At 40.5% G+C, this 12,643-nt stretch overlaps 1 protein-coding gene across 13 annotated transcripts in view; it reads right to left on the bottom strand.

Moving 5' to 3' along the window:
* The window catches only part of GRIA3 (glutamate ionotropic receptor AMPA type subunit 3), a 281,453-nt gene that overhangs the window by 16,569 nt on the left and 252,241 nt on the right, over positions 1-12,643 (bottom strand). For 7 of the 13 annotated variants that reach the window (XR_011998189.1, XR_003237942.2, XM_072743734.1 and 4 more), the window contains 2 exons: positions 7,796-8,043; positions 7,120-7,234 (listed from right to left, as the gene is read on the bottom strand). Coding sequence is in view for 11 of the 13 variants with exons in the window: in XM_072743734.1 (XP_072599835.1) it covers positions 7,120-7,234; positions 7,796-8,043 (363 nt within the window). In the remaining 2 variants the exon portion in view is untranslated. The remainder of the gene's footprint in view (positions 1-7,119; positions 7,235-7,795; positions 8,044-12,643) is intronic. The other 6 variants (XM_072743736.1, XM_072743730.1, XM_026017896.2 and 3 more) reach the window with 1 other exon arrangement.

Below are 12,643 nucleotides of genomic sequence, written 5' to 3'. Positions count from 1 at the left end.
TGACTGAAACCTATTGATGAGCATCTATGCTAGAGAAGCAGCTCCAGAAGTCACTTGTGGATATGTGAGTAAAGCTAGTGCTCTTCCAGATGATCATCTCTCAAATTAAAAGTGATAGACCCCTTGATTCCACAAGTTGTGAATTTCACTGATGGATTTCTGCCAAACCGGGCCTTTGTCCAACCTCTCCCTTTAGAACAGGAATTCAAAACCATTATTGGTTGTGTACTATCTCACACTACCCAATTTGTCTGGAAGGACTTCTTACTCAATTTGTCCCTGATAGAGAGAAGGGCCTCAGGGAAGATGCTAAGCATCTGGAGAAGCCAATTTTGGCTAAAACATGGCCACAGATACTTCCCCAGGTCATAATTGATATGATGCACTTGAAAACTCTGTTTTAAGATCCATTAAAAACTCAAACTATCAAATTTGGTTGGGCTTTTTTTTTTTTTAACGTATAAATGTGTTTTCTTTAGTTCATCCCAATGGCACCAAGAAAGAAAAGCATAGATGGAGAAGACAGACAGAAACTGGTCTCACATTACATCAGAAACTCACATGACATGTGTTTCTGAAGACATCGAGTTCATGCCCCTGACTCTAGGCAAAATGTTCATTGAGAGTTAAACCTGATGGGTGCCAACATCCTTTCTCCTGAATAGCCCTCTCTTGAGCATGACCCATAGAAAAATAATCAGTCTTAGCTTACACTCCATTAGATTGCAGCAAATGGGGTCTATGTATCAGATCTGAAAGCAGCTGACTACTGGTTGCCATGCCAGGGCACATACCACTCTCTCCTAGCATGCATTCTAGCATCCACTTATCTGCCCTTTCCAGCAGTGATGCTAGATAGGACACACCAGCAGAGTCGGTCTCTCCCTCTCATTCTCTCTCTCTCTCTCTCTCTCTCTCTCTCTCAAATGTAAAGTATGCTATTGCCTTAGTTTTGTATTTTGAGAAGTATTTGCTTCAAGGCCAGATGAAATTAGGCTTTAAGGTGAATTTAGTGCTTGGAGCACACTTTTGCCACCTGTGACCAATGGGGATTTGCCTCACGTGCCAAGGGCCAAATGCTGTACCGCTCTCTAGAAAGTCAAAAGAGAATGGATTTTAATTGTTCTCCAAATATTTGCCCCCACCCTACTCCACCAACTTCAACTCCCACCCTCATTACATTTTTTTCCAATCATTTCAAATCTTTCATGTCTCTTTTCCATGGCTGTCGTGCCTTTCAGAGAGTGTGGTTCTATAACCTTCTCTCCAAATGAACAGAAACCAAATGATTTGGTCTTAGTGGGTCAGAAAGAGTATAGACACACACCATTTCACTCTGCCTCTGTAGCGATGTCTCTCCTCTTGGCAATTATTGTGTAACAGCATTCTTACCTTCAGCCTTTCCACTCCTGCTGCTCTTTCTGCTCTGGTGTTGAATATTTAGTCATTATTTGTCAATTAGAAACACATTCAAGTTATCAGGATAACACCAAAGGTAAATAATCATGTCTTAATCATAGAAATCATGGTTAAGGCCACACAGTCAATTTTAAAAAATCACTAGAGTGGATTAATTAAAACAACTTTTTTCTGGATTACAATTTTTTTCCGGTGGTAGAATTTATTCTTTAACACCATCTGGCAAAATCAACGGTTTTGGCAGTCACTGGACTGGTTCAGTTCTTAAGGCAAAAAGGTCCCTTGCTTGCAGCAGCCACTTGAGAGAAAGTGAGGGTTTGCTCTTGGGAAGAAGACCTGAGTAAAGTTCAAGGAGCAAATTTAGTCACTACCAGGAAAGAAAACTGTCAGTTCTTCATACTTCCGGGAGGCAGCACCAGCACAGAGACATGCAAACCAACGAAGAGCATAATATACTCACCCTACTCCTTGATCCCAAACCAGTCTCGGTGATTCACAGGAACTTCTTCTAAGACCCAGGAAGTGCCATCGATCTGTAATGATTCTTGCCTACACACATAACAGTGTCAATAAAGAGTCATTGGGATCCATCTTAACCCTGGGCATCCAAAATGTCTACCTTAGGGATGGCTCCTGCCAATAAAAGGTCCATCTTGTTGCTGGTAAAAGGCAGATGCAGATTTCACATCCGTTACCCAAGGCCCAAGAATGTCAAAGAATTCTGGGTGTGGAAGAGAAGTGGTTAAGAGACGGTGGCATAGGAGAGGAGGTTTGTAGACATACACGGAAGAAGAAATACACACAAAACCGAGGATCTCGTTTATACATATGGGGAACATAGTATTACCTCATTCATCTAAGGACCACCACATAGGAAGCAGAGGGCATTTGGAGGTAGGCTGTTCTAAAGTATAACTTTTTACTGTCTTTGAATACAAGACTTGGTAAGCAAATGCATGAGATAAAAAAAATGATTGCTAGTGATAGGAAGGAAGGACGTGTTTGAATTTCTTAAGAGAACAAACTCTTTTTAGGTCCTTTGAAAGCACCCACATAAAAAGAAACAACTAATTTTAATTGCAAGCCACTTTTTGAATTTGTGAAAACAAGTTCCCTAAATGCTCTCCTAGCGTCACACTGGTTATTCTAGTCGCTATATGTTTTTAAAGATGACAAAGCTGCATTTCTCTATCAAGATTCTATAAATCATAATGATTATACAAGTGTTTATTTACTTTATTAAAGTTTAACTGCATGTCCCATTGTCATCCCTTGCTTCCTGATGTGCTTTGCAAGTTAAGGTATCTGTCATACAACTCTCATTCTAGTCAAGGGGTTCAGAATGGTTCCGTTTAAACATTCTGTTCCAATGTTCTCCTAAAGCACACAAAGAGTGCTGATTTTCAGCTTGGAAAATACAGACATTGGAAGCCTACATCCCTGGATAGAACTAAAGCCAAGACAATTTTAGGGCGAGGTGGGGTAGGGTTTATAAAGCCTTGTCCCTCAAGGCGCAGAGAGCTTGTTTCATAGACCAGACCCCTTCTAGGAAGGTAAGGCTAAATTGGTGCCCTTTCCCCAAGATTAACAGAGTGAAGCAGGGCAAGTGGGGGTGGATCAGAAGAATTCGAAAGTTTGAAGTGACAGGCAGCTGTGGAGGGAGGCTGATGTGCTTATGTGGTAATTCAGCAGCTAAATCCCCATTCTGTTGTGATTTACAGTGACAGACTTTCACTGGCTGTGTCACAAACCCCTGGTGATAGGGGTTTATCGCTGGAACAACCTACTGGCTCTTAATTACCCCATTTAGGCACACATTGTAATAGCACACTAACACAAAAGGGTGATTTGCAGGTTAAAAATTCCCAAACCACAGCTCTAATTTTCATGATCCTTGCCTGTACATTTATAGTCCATCAAGGAAGGATCAGGTCTGATTTGTTTGGGTCCTATTAGTTGAGGTTCAGGAAATTGCTAAAAGCAAGCAGTTTTTCAGTTCTAGCCTGTAGGTCTGGTTCAGAGGCCACCTCAGTGACTGACCTTGTCTTAATTCCTTGTATTCAGAAAATGAAATAAAATAACAAAGTGAAATTAAATATCTATTGCGCTAGTTTAAACATGCACATTTAAAGCAGCCTGAAAAATTACTGGTTCCTTCTGTAGAAGGGTAACTTTTTGAGAGTAGGCTGAAAATGGATGATGTCTCATGCCAGGGGGAAAAAGTCAACAATTTAACATAATTACCCATTTATCATTATTTTAAGGTTGCGGAAGAGAGAGAGATAAGTATTGTAGATTTTTCTCTCTCTCCTGGTTTCAGAGATAATAGGTGTGGGAGTGTTTTTGAAAAAATATAAGCACTCATAAATGTCAGGCTTTGTGATTATTGTCATTTTTAGTAATCAGTACTGAGGGCTGAAATGGCTTAAATATGCCATTTGCCTTGTAACCGAGGTAGTTGAGAATGAACCTGATTTTCATGGAAATATATCACGTGCAATCAGATTCACATTGCCCGTTGGATGGGTATATGTGATCAATCGCTGTCTGCAATATTATCACAAGAGGTGACCCTGAAACTCAGAGATTTGTGACAACATTAGCTGTGTGACCTTCTCAAAGTCACCACCATCTCTGGGTCTCACTCTCTGTGAAATGATGGCATATTCAACAGCCAATTGTCATGTTAACTGGGGATGGGTTACAATAAAGAAGTGTAATTTTCAAGCCATTTTACCAATACAGTCAAACCTCCCTGATTTGGACTAACATAGGGACTGTCTGAATGAGAAAGTCCCGAATTACAAAACAGGTTTAAAGAATGACAGTTTTATTACTTTAAGTCTGTTTTGTAATTCAAACTCACTATAATACATTGCCATAGTGGAGGTCCTTGAGAGAGCTACGTTAGCGGATAGCTTTGTAATGAATATGAATGTATCTCACAAATGCTTGCAACATTTGAGAAAAATTTGTTCTCTTAAGGAAAAAATTCAACTGACAATCTAAACTCTTCATTTGCTTAACAAACCTCTCTTGGCCCCTTTCCTGATACTATTTGGGTAGTTCATCGACTGGTCCCTGTGTGGTTTGTCACAAATTATAAATATGAGGGCTCCAGATTAATGGGGTTTTGCTGCCTTTTCTACCTTCTTCTCCATTGATTTTTGGCGTCACCACCAAATAGTGGTAAAATGGATTCAAGTTCATCTCTCGCCCCTTCTCTTGCTCACTCTCAGAAAACAGCAGGTAGTAAGAAGGGAGAGGATAAAGGCAAGCTCCTTGGTAATCCGGAAACAGAAAAAGCAATCGTTGGAGATGCAGCACTCATCATACTATTATCCATAGCTGAGAAAAGGGGTTGACTTATTTCAAAAGGCTGGCTGGAGGAATGACCAAAACAAGTGATTTGAGAGATGCCTGGCCGGTAGCACTAATGTCAGAGAACTTGGACACATTTAGACTCTATCTGAATATCGAAAATCAGATAATCTGGAAATCGTGGGCTGGCAATAAGGTTACTTGATAACTTTGCAGCAGTATCAGCTGAGGAAAAAAGAAAGGCTTGATTGCTGGTTGTAATTAGCAAAGAGCTGGTCTAAAGTTTTAGGGGTCTTCATGATAACCAAAACATCTGGGTCAAAAGTAAAAATTCAGCCAAATACATGCAGATTTTTTTTTTTTTTTGGTTTATGTGACATCAAACATCTGGTTATTTGAAAACTTCTGGACACTTGGCATCATGTGGATGTTTTAGAGTCATCTTGACACAGTCCATGGCTCCTTTGTAACCATGATGAGTGTGAATGATGAATTCATGAGAGCAATGTATCCAATCCAGCTCAATTTTCATTCTGCAACTCACTTGAATGAGAAAATTAGGTTCTCCGTGGCCTGCTAAGAACATGAGAAAAAGACCAGGAAGAAGGTGCTAAATACTCTAGGCATCAGGTTAGCCACTGCAAAACTCAACTGAGCCGAAAGCTTGGCTGGCTAAACTGTCAATGTCATCGGTTCACACTGGTGGGAAAGGAAGTTACTGCTTTCTGACACACATAGTAAAACCTTGATTAATTGGAATCCATAAGGGATGAATGGAATTTTCAATAAGAATACTCATTTTGTTTCATTCTTGGCTAATAATATGTTTTGTTTTGTTTTTCCTCAAAATGCTTGTATCCACTTTCTCGCCTCCGGGAAGCAGCCTCTAATGTTTGAGGGTCAATCCAGATGGAGAGAAGATATAGGAGACAAAGCTGAATGTGACCTAACCACAGGTCATCTCTTGGCAAGTGATTTAAGAAAAATCAATTCCTTGCAGAATTCTTCTCTTTTGGTACTATTGCTGCTTTCTCATCAATGTGGAGTACTGAGGAGGGGCATGAATTCGGTTAGTTGGGGTACTGGTTAGGTGAGTTCTGGTTAATCAAGGTTTTACAATAAAAGACCTCACCATTGCCTGGATAGATTATGTGCTGAAGAGAGTTGTATTTGAATTTATCTCTTGGAAAGTGCTCTGTATCAGTGTTTCCAAACTCCTATTATACTGCAGACTGGCCAACTAACTTTTCCATCAGGATCCTGAGGAATGGAGAGAGAAAGAGAAGAGCAGAGGTGTAACCATTGTCTCTGAAGGAGAAAAGGTTTGGCTTGCCTGTCTGTTGGCCTGTGTATGGGAAACACTGTTCTTCACCTTAAGATGCCCATGGTATCTTGGTTGTACAAGAGTTGATCATACATGCTTCAATATAATTCGCATGCCCTTTGGGTCATGGAGGATTCTGTTTTCAGGTCCTCTCCTGTACTTACCCAGTGTGTCCTTCCATTACTTGGTATCATGGCTTCTGAGCTTGCCCCTATTTCTTGTTGCTTGGATGAAGGCTATTCGTTCTTTCTAGCCCCGAAGAGCATTAAGGAGCCAAAGGAGTGTCAAGTGAGATGGATTTTCTCATGAAGGCAGCCTGGATAACAATTAGACCTACCTGAACCAAGAACATGGCTAAGAAGAAGCCAAATCAGGAATTTATACACATGGAGTATCACAGTTAGGCGACGCACTTGTTTAAATATACAAAATGTCTTTGCCAAGTCTGTATATGGGGTGGCCTATTGAAGAAAGACCCCATTTAACTTGAAACCGAGCTTGTTCTTTGGCTTTCAAGTTAAGCGGGGCCAGCTTGAATAGGCCATCACATATCAAGAACAACATCTCATCACTCATACACATAATTGAAGAAGCCAACTCTAATCAACCAACCAATCTTTGTGAGCAACCATCATGCCTTAGTGGGGGGGGAACAAAAGGCTGTAACCTGACTTTTCAGTAGATTGATTTGATTTCTCACACCACTCATGTGAGGCAGACGGGGACAGTATTAAGGAAAGCCTTGGGCTCTTGAAAGCCTAGGCCATTGGCACCCACACCATGGCCTTCATAAGGCAACCAGTCTGGTGTGTGAGGGGAAGGAGGGGGTGTGGAGGGGTAGCCTCTGTCTGGGAGTTTAAGAAGGGACCCAAGTTAGATCAAAAATGAGGGCAGTGCCCTGGAGTCTTTCTGGTTCCCAAAGCTGCCAGGCAGGGGAATGACCTGGTCATTCCACCTTATGTGTGAGTCTTGTGCTCTCTCCTCAATAATAAGATAACAGTCTTGCCGATTACTCGTCACTAAGGGTACCCGGTTGTGGTGACATTGAGGCTGACCTTGGAGTCACCGCCCCCGCTGCCGCACTCTCCTTTGTCGTACCACCATTTGTTTTTCAATTTGTCCAAGAGGCCTTGCTCATTCAGTTTTAATACTGCCAGGTTAACAGCATTTCTTGAAACGATAAAACATAACTTGTAAGAAAATGCACAAATGCTTAGGAAATCGTTAACGTATAAAAAGGAGCACAAGAGGACAAATTGGCTAAATTTCACAGAACGTGGAGCTATAAAAATGTCTGTACAGCAAATACAGGGTTAAATATTGGAAGGTGGCATGGAGGATAACATTTGCTCAAAACTGAAGTGTGCGGGATGGGGAAATTGTCTTTGAGAAAAAAAGTAACAAGAACACCACATCCATGCAATTAACATTCGTCACATATGGCACCATAACTTGGCTTTTACCATTTAAATTGAAAAAGCCGTTGAACTGTAAAATTAAAACAGCAACAAACAGTCAGAGAGGACAACACAGAGAGAGAACATTAAAAAAAATGGATGCATTAAATAGATGAAACCATAATTTACCGTCTTATTTAACTCCATGGAATATTGTAGGTTTTAAACTTTTAAAAGTTACCTCAAAATCCACAAGAAAGAAAATGACAACAAAATGCATCAGGGTAGGTGGAATACTATAACAACACGGATATTGTTATATTATTCCACCCACCTTAATGCTGAGCCTTTAGGGGTTGCCACACCATAGCCTTTGGAATCCAGATTTCCACCAACTTTCATGGTATCACACGGCTTTCTCTGCTCAATGTACTCATTCATGGTTGACTCCAGCAGGAAGGCGAACTTTCCCTTGGACTTGCGCACTCGGGCCACTCCGTCTGCGGTTGTTTTGGTAAACACAGATGGCTCTGCTGATTTCATGTAAGACCACATTTTCTCATAGACAGCGATTTTGGACCTCTGCAACAGAGAGAAGAATTCTTAGAGCTACCAGATATTAAAACTGGAAAAGACCTTGGTGCAGTGGTGTTCAAACATTTCTGATGGCAACCCACGGGAAGAAAAGCGCGCCACGCTGTAACCCAGCAGGTACATTCATACATATGTAAACATGGTTCCAAAATAGGTTCCTTAAAACCATACTCATTTTTGCGATGTGTGGTGCTTCCTAATATTTTCTATTCTATTCTAATTCCCTGAAAAAAACAAAAAAACCAAAATGTGCCAGTTAGGACCCACTAAAGTGATTTCATGGCTCCACTAATGGGTTTGCAGTCGAGTTTGAAAAACACTTTCCTAGTTCAATCTTCCTCCCAACTCAGAAATCTCCCCTCTAATATCCTGCTATGTGATTACCTTTTACTTGCCTGGAAAAAAAAAATGCCATTGGAGGGAGGCGTACAACCATTTTAGTTAGCCCACTTGGCACGGGGCATCAATTATCTTAAGAAAGTACTTTCTTATTCTGAGCTGAAATTTGTTTCTCTGTCACTCCCAACCATTAGCACTATTAGCACTATCTGCTAGAGTCATGCAAAGCAATCGTGTCCCTTCTTCTGCATGATGGCCCCCCAAATGTTGCAAGGCCATTGTTATTCTCCCCTTCATCTCTCCACCTGGCTAAACTCCACTGATGTCTAAAACTATTTCTAGAACACTCACAATTTTGGTCTATCTTCCATAGGATACTAGCTAGCAATGCTTCTCTTCAATTAGATTGCCTAGAAATAGGGATCCCTGGGTGGCACAGCGGTTTAGCGCCTGCCTTTGGCCCAGGGCGCGATCCTGGAGACCCGGGATCGAATCCCACGTCGGGCTCCCGGTGCATGGAGCCTGCTTCTCCCTCTGCCTATGTCTCTGCCTCTCTCTCTCTCTCTCTCTCTCTCTCTATCATAAATAAATAAAAAAATTAAAAAAAAAAGATTGCCTAGAAATAGACATGGTACCCCAGATATCCAACAAAGAGGATGAAAAGAAACACTGCTTGCTTCTTGTCAATGGAGAATTATTTTCTAGCACGACACTGCCTGAATTTGCATTCATGTATTTAGCCTTTCATCCATCCTTTTAACAAATATTTATTGAACACGTGCTATAGCTAAAGCACTCTACTAGGGGTGTGAAGGCCTCACGTAGAGGCCAAACCCAAACTGTTACTTCTTCCTACCAAGCCAAGTTTCCCTCATCTTTACCGTGTTGGATTTTGAATTTAATGCCATTAAATTTCATCTCAAATCGGGTGGTCCTTAGAACATGTACTAAATTCTTATAGCTCTATGTTAGGCATTCTGGAGAATATAAAGAAGTGTGGTCTCAATGACCCCATGACTACCAATTGAGTTGGGAGCTAGGTCCTTAGGAATGAAAACCCTGTGGAAAAATTCTAAAGTGCTATTTTACTAGAGGTGAGGTAGCATGGTAGAAACTATAAACATATGCCATGACTTCAAGTGTCCTTTAACGAGCTTTTCTGGCCCCTACCTCAGACTTTTTGATTGTTAGTTTAGTTGCTCTTCTCTGGATTTTGACTGGCTACATTCTAGAGGCCTGCTTAAACAATTCCAGAGGGCTGGAGCTCCCAGAGCTATTGCCCTGGAAAGTAAGCACTGTGTTTATGGCAATCAGATCCCCCACTGAAATTGTTCACTGAGATTGGAAGTATGGTTTCCACATTTGGTTTGCAAACAGAATGGGGAAAAAAGCCATTATGACTGAAGCCAAATGAGCAAAAAGAAGAATAGTAGGAAAGGAGTTTGGAAGGATAATCAGAGGTCAGATCTTATAAGAATCTATGGGTCATGGTAAAAAGTTTGGATTTATTTTGATGGGAAATTATTGGATAATTTTGAGGATGGGTGTGATAAGGTCTGATTTAAAGTTTTAAGACATTACTCCAGTTGCTATATGAATACACTCTAAGGAGGGCCAGAGTGGAAGCAAGGGGACTGGTTAGGAGGCTACTCTAGTAGTCCAGGGGAGAGATGGTGGTAGCTTCAACTAGGTTGGGAGCAATGGAGGTAGAAAGAAGAGGTTGAGTTCAAGATGTGTTTTGGGGAGACAGCGAACAAGCCTCGCTGATGGACATCTCCACCTGATGGTCCTATAGACACTTTGAGATTAAAGTTTCTCATTACCATTGCCCTGGAGCAGGCTCCCATCACTTTTTTGATCTGAACTACATTGCCTCCTAATTGCTTTCCCAGCTTCATATCTCCAATTTATCTTCCAGTGATCCTTCCAAAATGTAAACCTGATAATTCTTTAAAATCTTCTGATAGTTCCCTAAGACCCAGGACAAAATTCAGACTCTTATGTATGATATTCAAGAGTCTTTATGATCTTGACTACAGTCTCCTATGATCTAGTCACATTGGACTATTGACTATTCACCAAAATATGCCACACCCCTTCATGTCTTATGCCTTTGATTATGCTTTTGCTTCTGCCTGAATTATCCCTATTCATCCTACAAGGTCAAGAGCAAATATCATGTCTTCTGTGAAATCTTTCCTGACTCCTGCTTGCGCAGAAGTGCTTTCTTGGGTGCTCCTAAAGCACTTTTGCTCATACCTTTGCTACAGAGCTTACTGGAATGCATTTTGGTGAGTTGACAATGTGACTGTCTTATGTTACTGGGTGTTCTTGAGGACAAAGTCCTTGCCTGCTTCATTTTGGTGGCCTCTTGGCAGTCAGCACAATGCACATAGTAGGCATTCAAGATATATTTGCTTAATGACTGAAGCTTAGCCTGATCAGGGTGACATCTAGATTATTAGTCAAAGTTATCAGAAAGTTGATGAAAAATGGCTACCAGCACTAGTTTTAGAACACTGTAGAATTCTAGAAATGAAGTTACTCTCAAGATCATTGGATCCAATTCCCAGCTAAGCCGATCAGGATATATGTTTTGTAATCCATTTTGTTTTGTTTTTGTTTTTGTCACATGGCCTACCTTTGTTGTCCACACCAGTAATTTTCTACCTCAATAATCAGGCCTTCTAAGATTGAAATCTCACCCATCGATATTTATGCGCCTTCCATATAACATTATCCTCATCTGACACATAAAACAATTTCTAAACATCACAATGAAATGCATTCTCAATGACTGAATTTTATCTCAGTAGGAATTTCCTAGTCAGTGGTTCCAAGAATTTTTAAAAATAGTAAATAATACAGATGTACTGAAAAATAAAAAAATAATGTAAGAATACCTTGTACTTGCCACAAAACTCAATAAAACTTTATGAAGTTAGTTGAAGTCTGACTATATTCCCCTCCCTAACTGCATATCCTTCCTCCAGACCAAAAGTAAACATTACACTGAATTGAGTCTTTTATTTTTTTAAAGATTTTATTTATTTATTCATGAGAGACACACACAGAGAGAGGCAGAGACATAGGCAGAGGGAGAAGCAGGCTCCCTGCGGGAAGCCTGATGCAGGACTCGATCCCAGGACCCCAGGATCATGACCTGAGCCAAAGGCAGATGCTCAACTACTGAGCCACCCAGGTGCCTCTGAATTTGGTCTTTATCATTCCCTTGCATCTCTTTATATCTTATGAGAATAAACACATCTCCTTTGTGATGGCTGCAGAGCATTTCGATCTATGGCTATACTGTACTTTATCTACCCAACCTCCCATTGAAGGAATTTTAGATTAATTCCATTTTTTTTGGCATTAGAGGCAATACTGTAGTAGGTGCATATCTTTGTGCACTTGAAAGGAGATCTTTTGTGTTCATCTTGCCCCATCAAACCTGAGTGAAAGGGGGAGAGAGGGTGGACCAATTTGTCTCTTATGCTATTTGTAAACAGGCTATGGCTTCCAAAGATAAATTTATAAGACAAGGGCAAAGGGGTCTGTGAATTCTGATCTGAATGTACTGTAATTTGGATTCATTTACTTCATCATTTACTTGAGCTTTGATTGCTGATACAGGTTAAAAGGTTTATTCCTTTAGGTAATGATGCATTTCTAGGAGAATAAATGGCAGTGCTTGAAGTGGGCATTTTAAATGTGCATGATGTACATGCAGCAGATATTAATGAACCCTGTAAATGAAAAGTTAGTTAGTGGTAGAAATGACTGGGTCCTGGTTGATGAGTGAATTCTGAAGGAGGTTAAGAAAGCGAAAATGCAATGGCTCATAAGTGAGAAAAATTAAGCTGAAACGTTTATCTTCCTAACTAGTACTTAAGTGGCAATCTAACATGTAGACCAAAAAGAAGAAAAAAAAAAATCACTAGCATTTTTTTCAGTCTACCTTATTTTGGCTGAAATACTGAAGGCAATAAAAGGAACTGAATCTTAGCTCAGTCATCTGGGAGAAATTTAAAAAATTATGGGTAAGATGTGTAATGGCAAGTTCTTTTTCCTCAAACCTGCCGCAATTCATTTATTTCATGCCACAGAGCACCATATTGTATGTAAGAAGGGTACGTAACAATGGGCGTGACCAGAGACCACTCGAAATTCTCTTAGCACTGCTAGATAATTAGCATATGAGATCCAAAAGGAGATATCCATGAATGGAGGAGGAACAGATTAATCCAAA

Source organism: Vulpes vulpes, chromosome X, assembly GCF_048418805.1.
Source record: "Vulpes vulpes isolate BD-2025 chromosome X, VulVul3, whole genome shotgun sequence".
Lineage (NCBI taxonomy): Eukaryota > Metazoa > Chordata > Mammalia > Carnivora > Canidae > Vulpes > Vulpes vulpes.
This window is presented reverse-complemented; position numbering and strand designations above follow the sequence as displayed.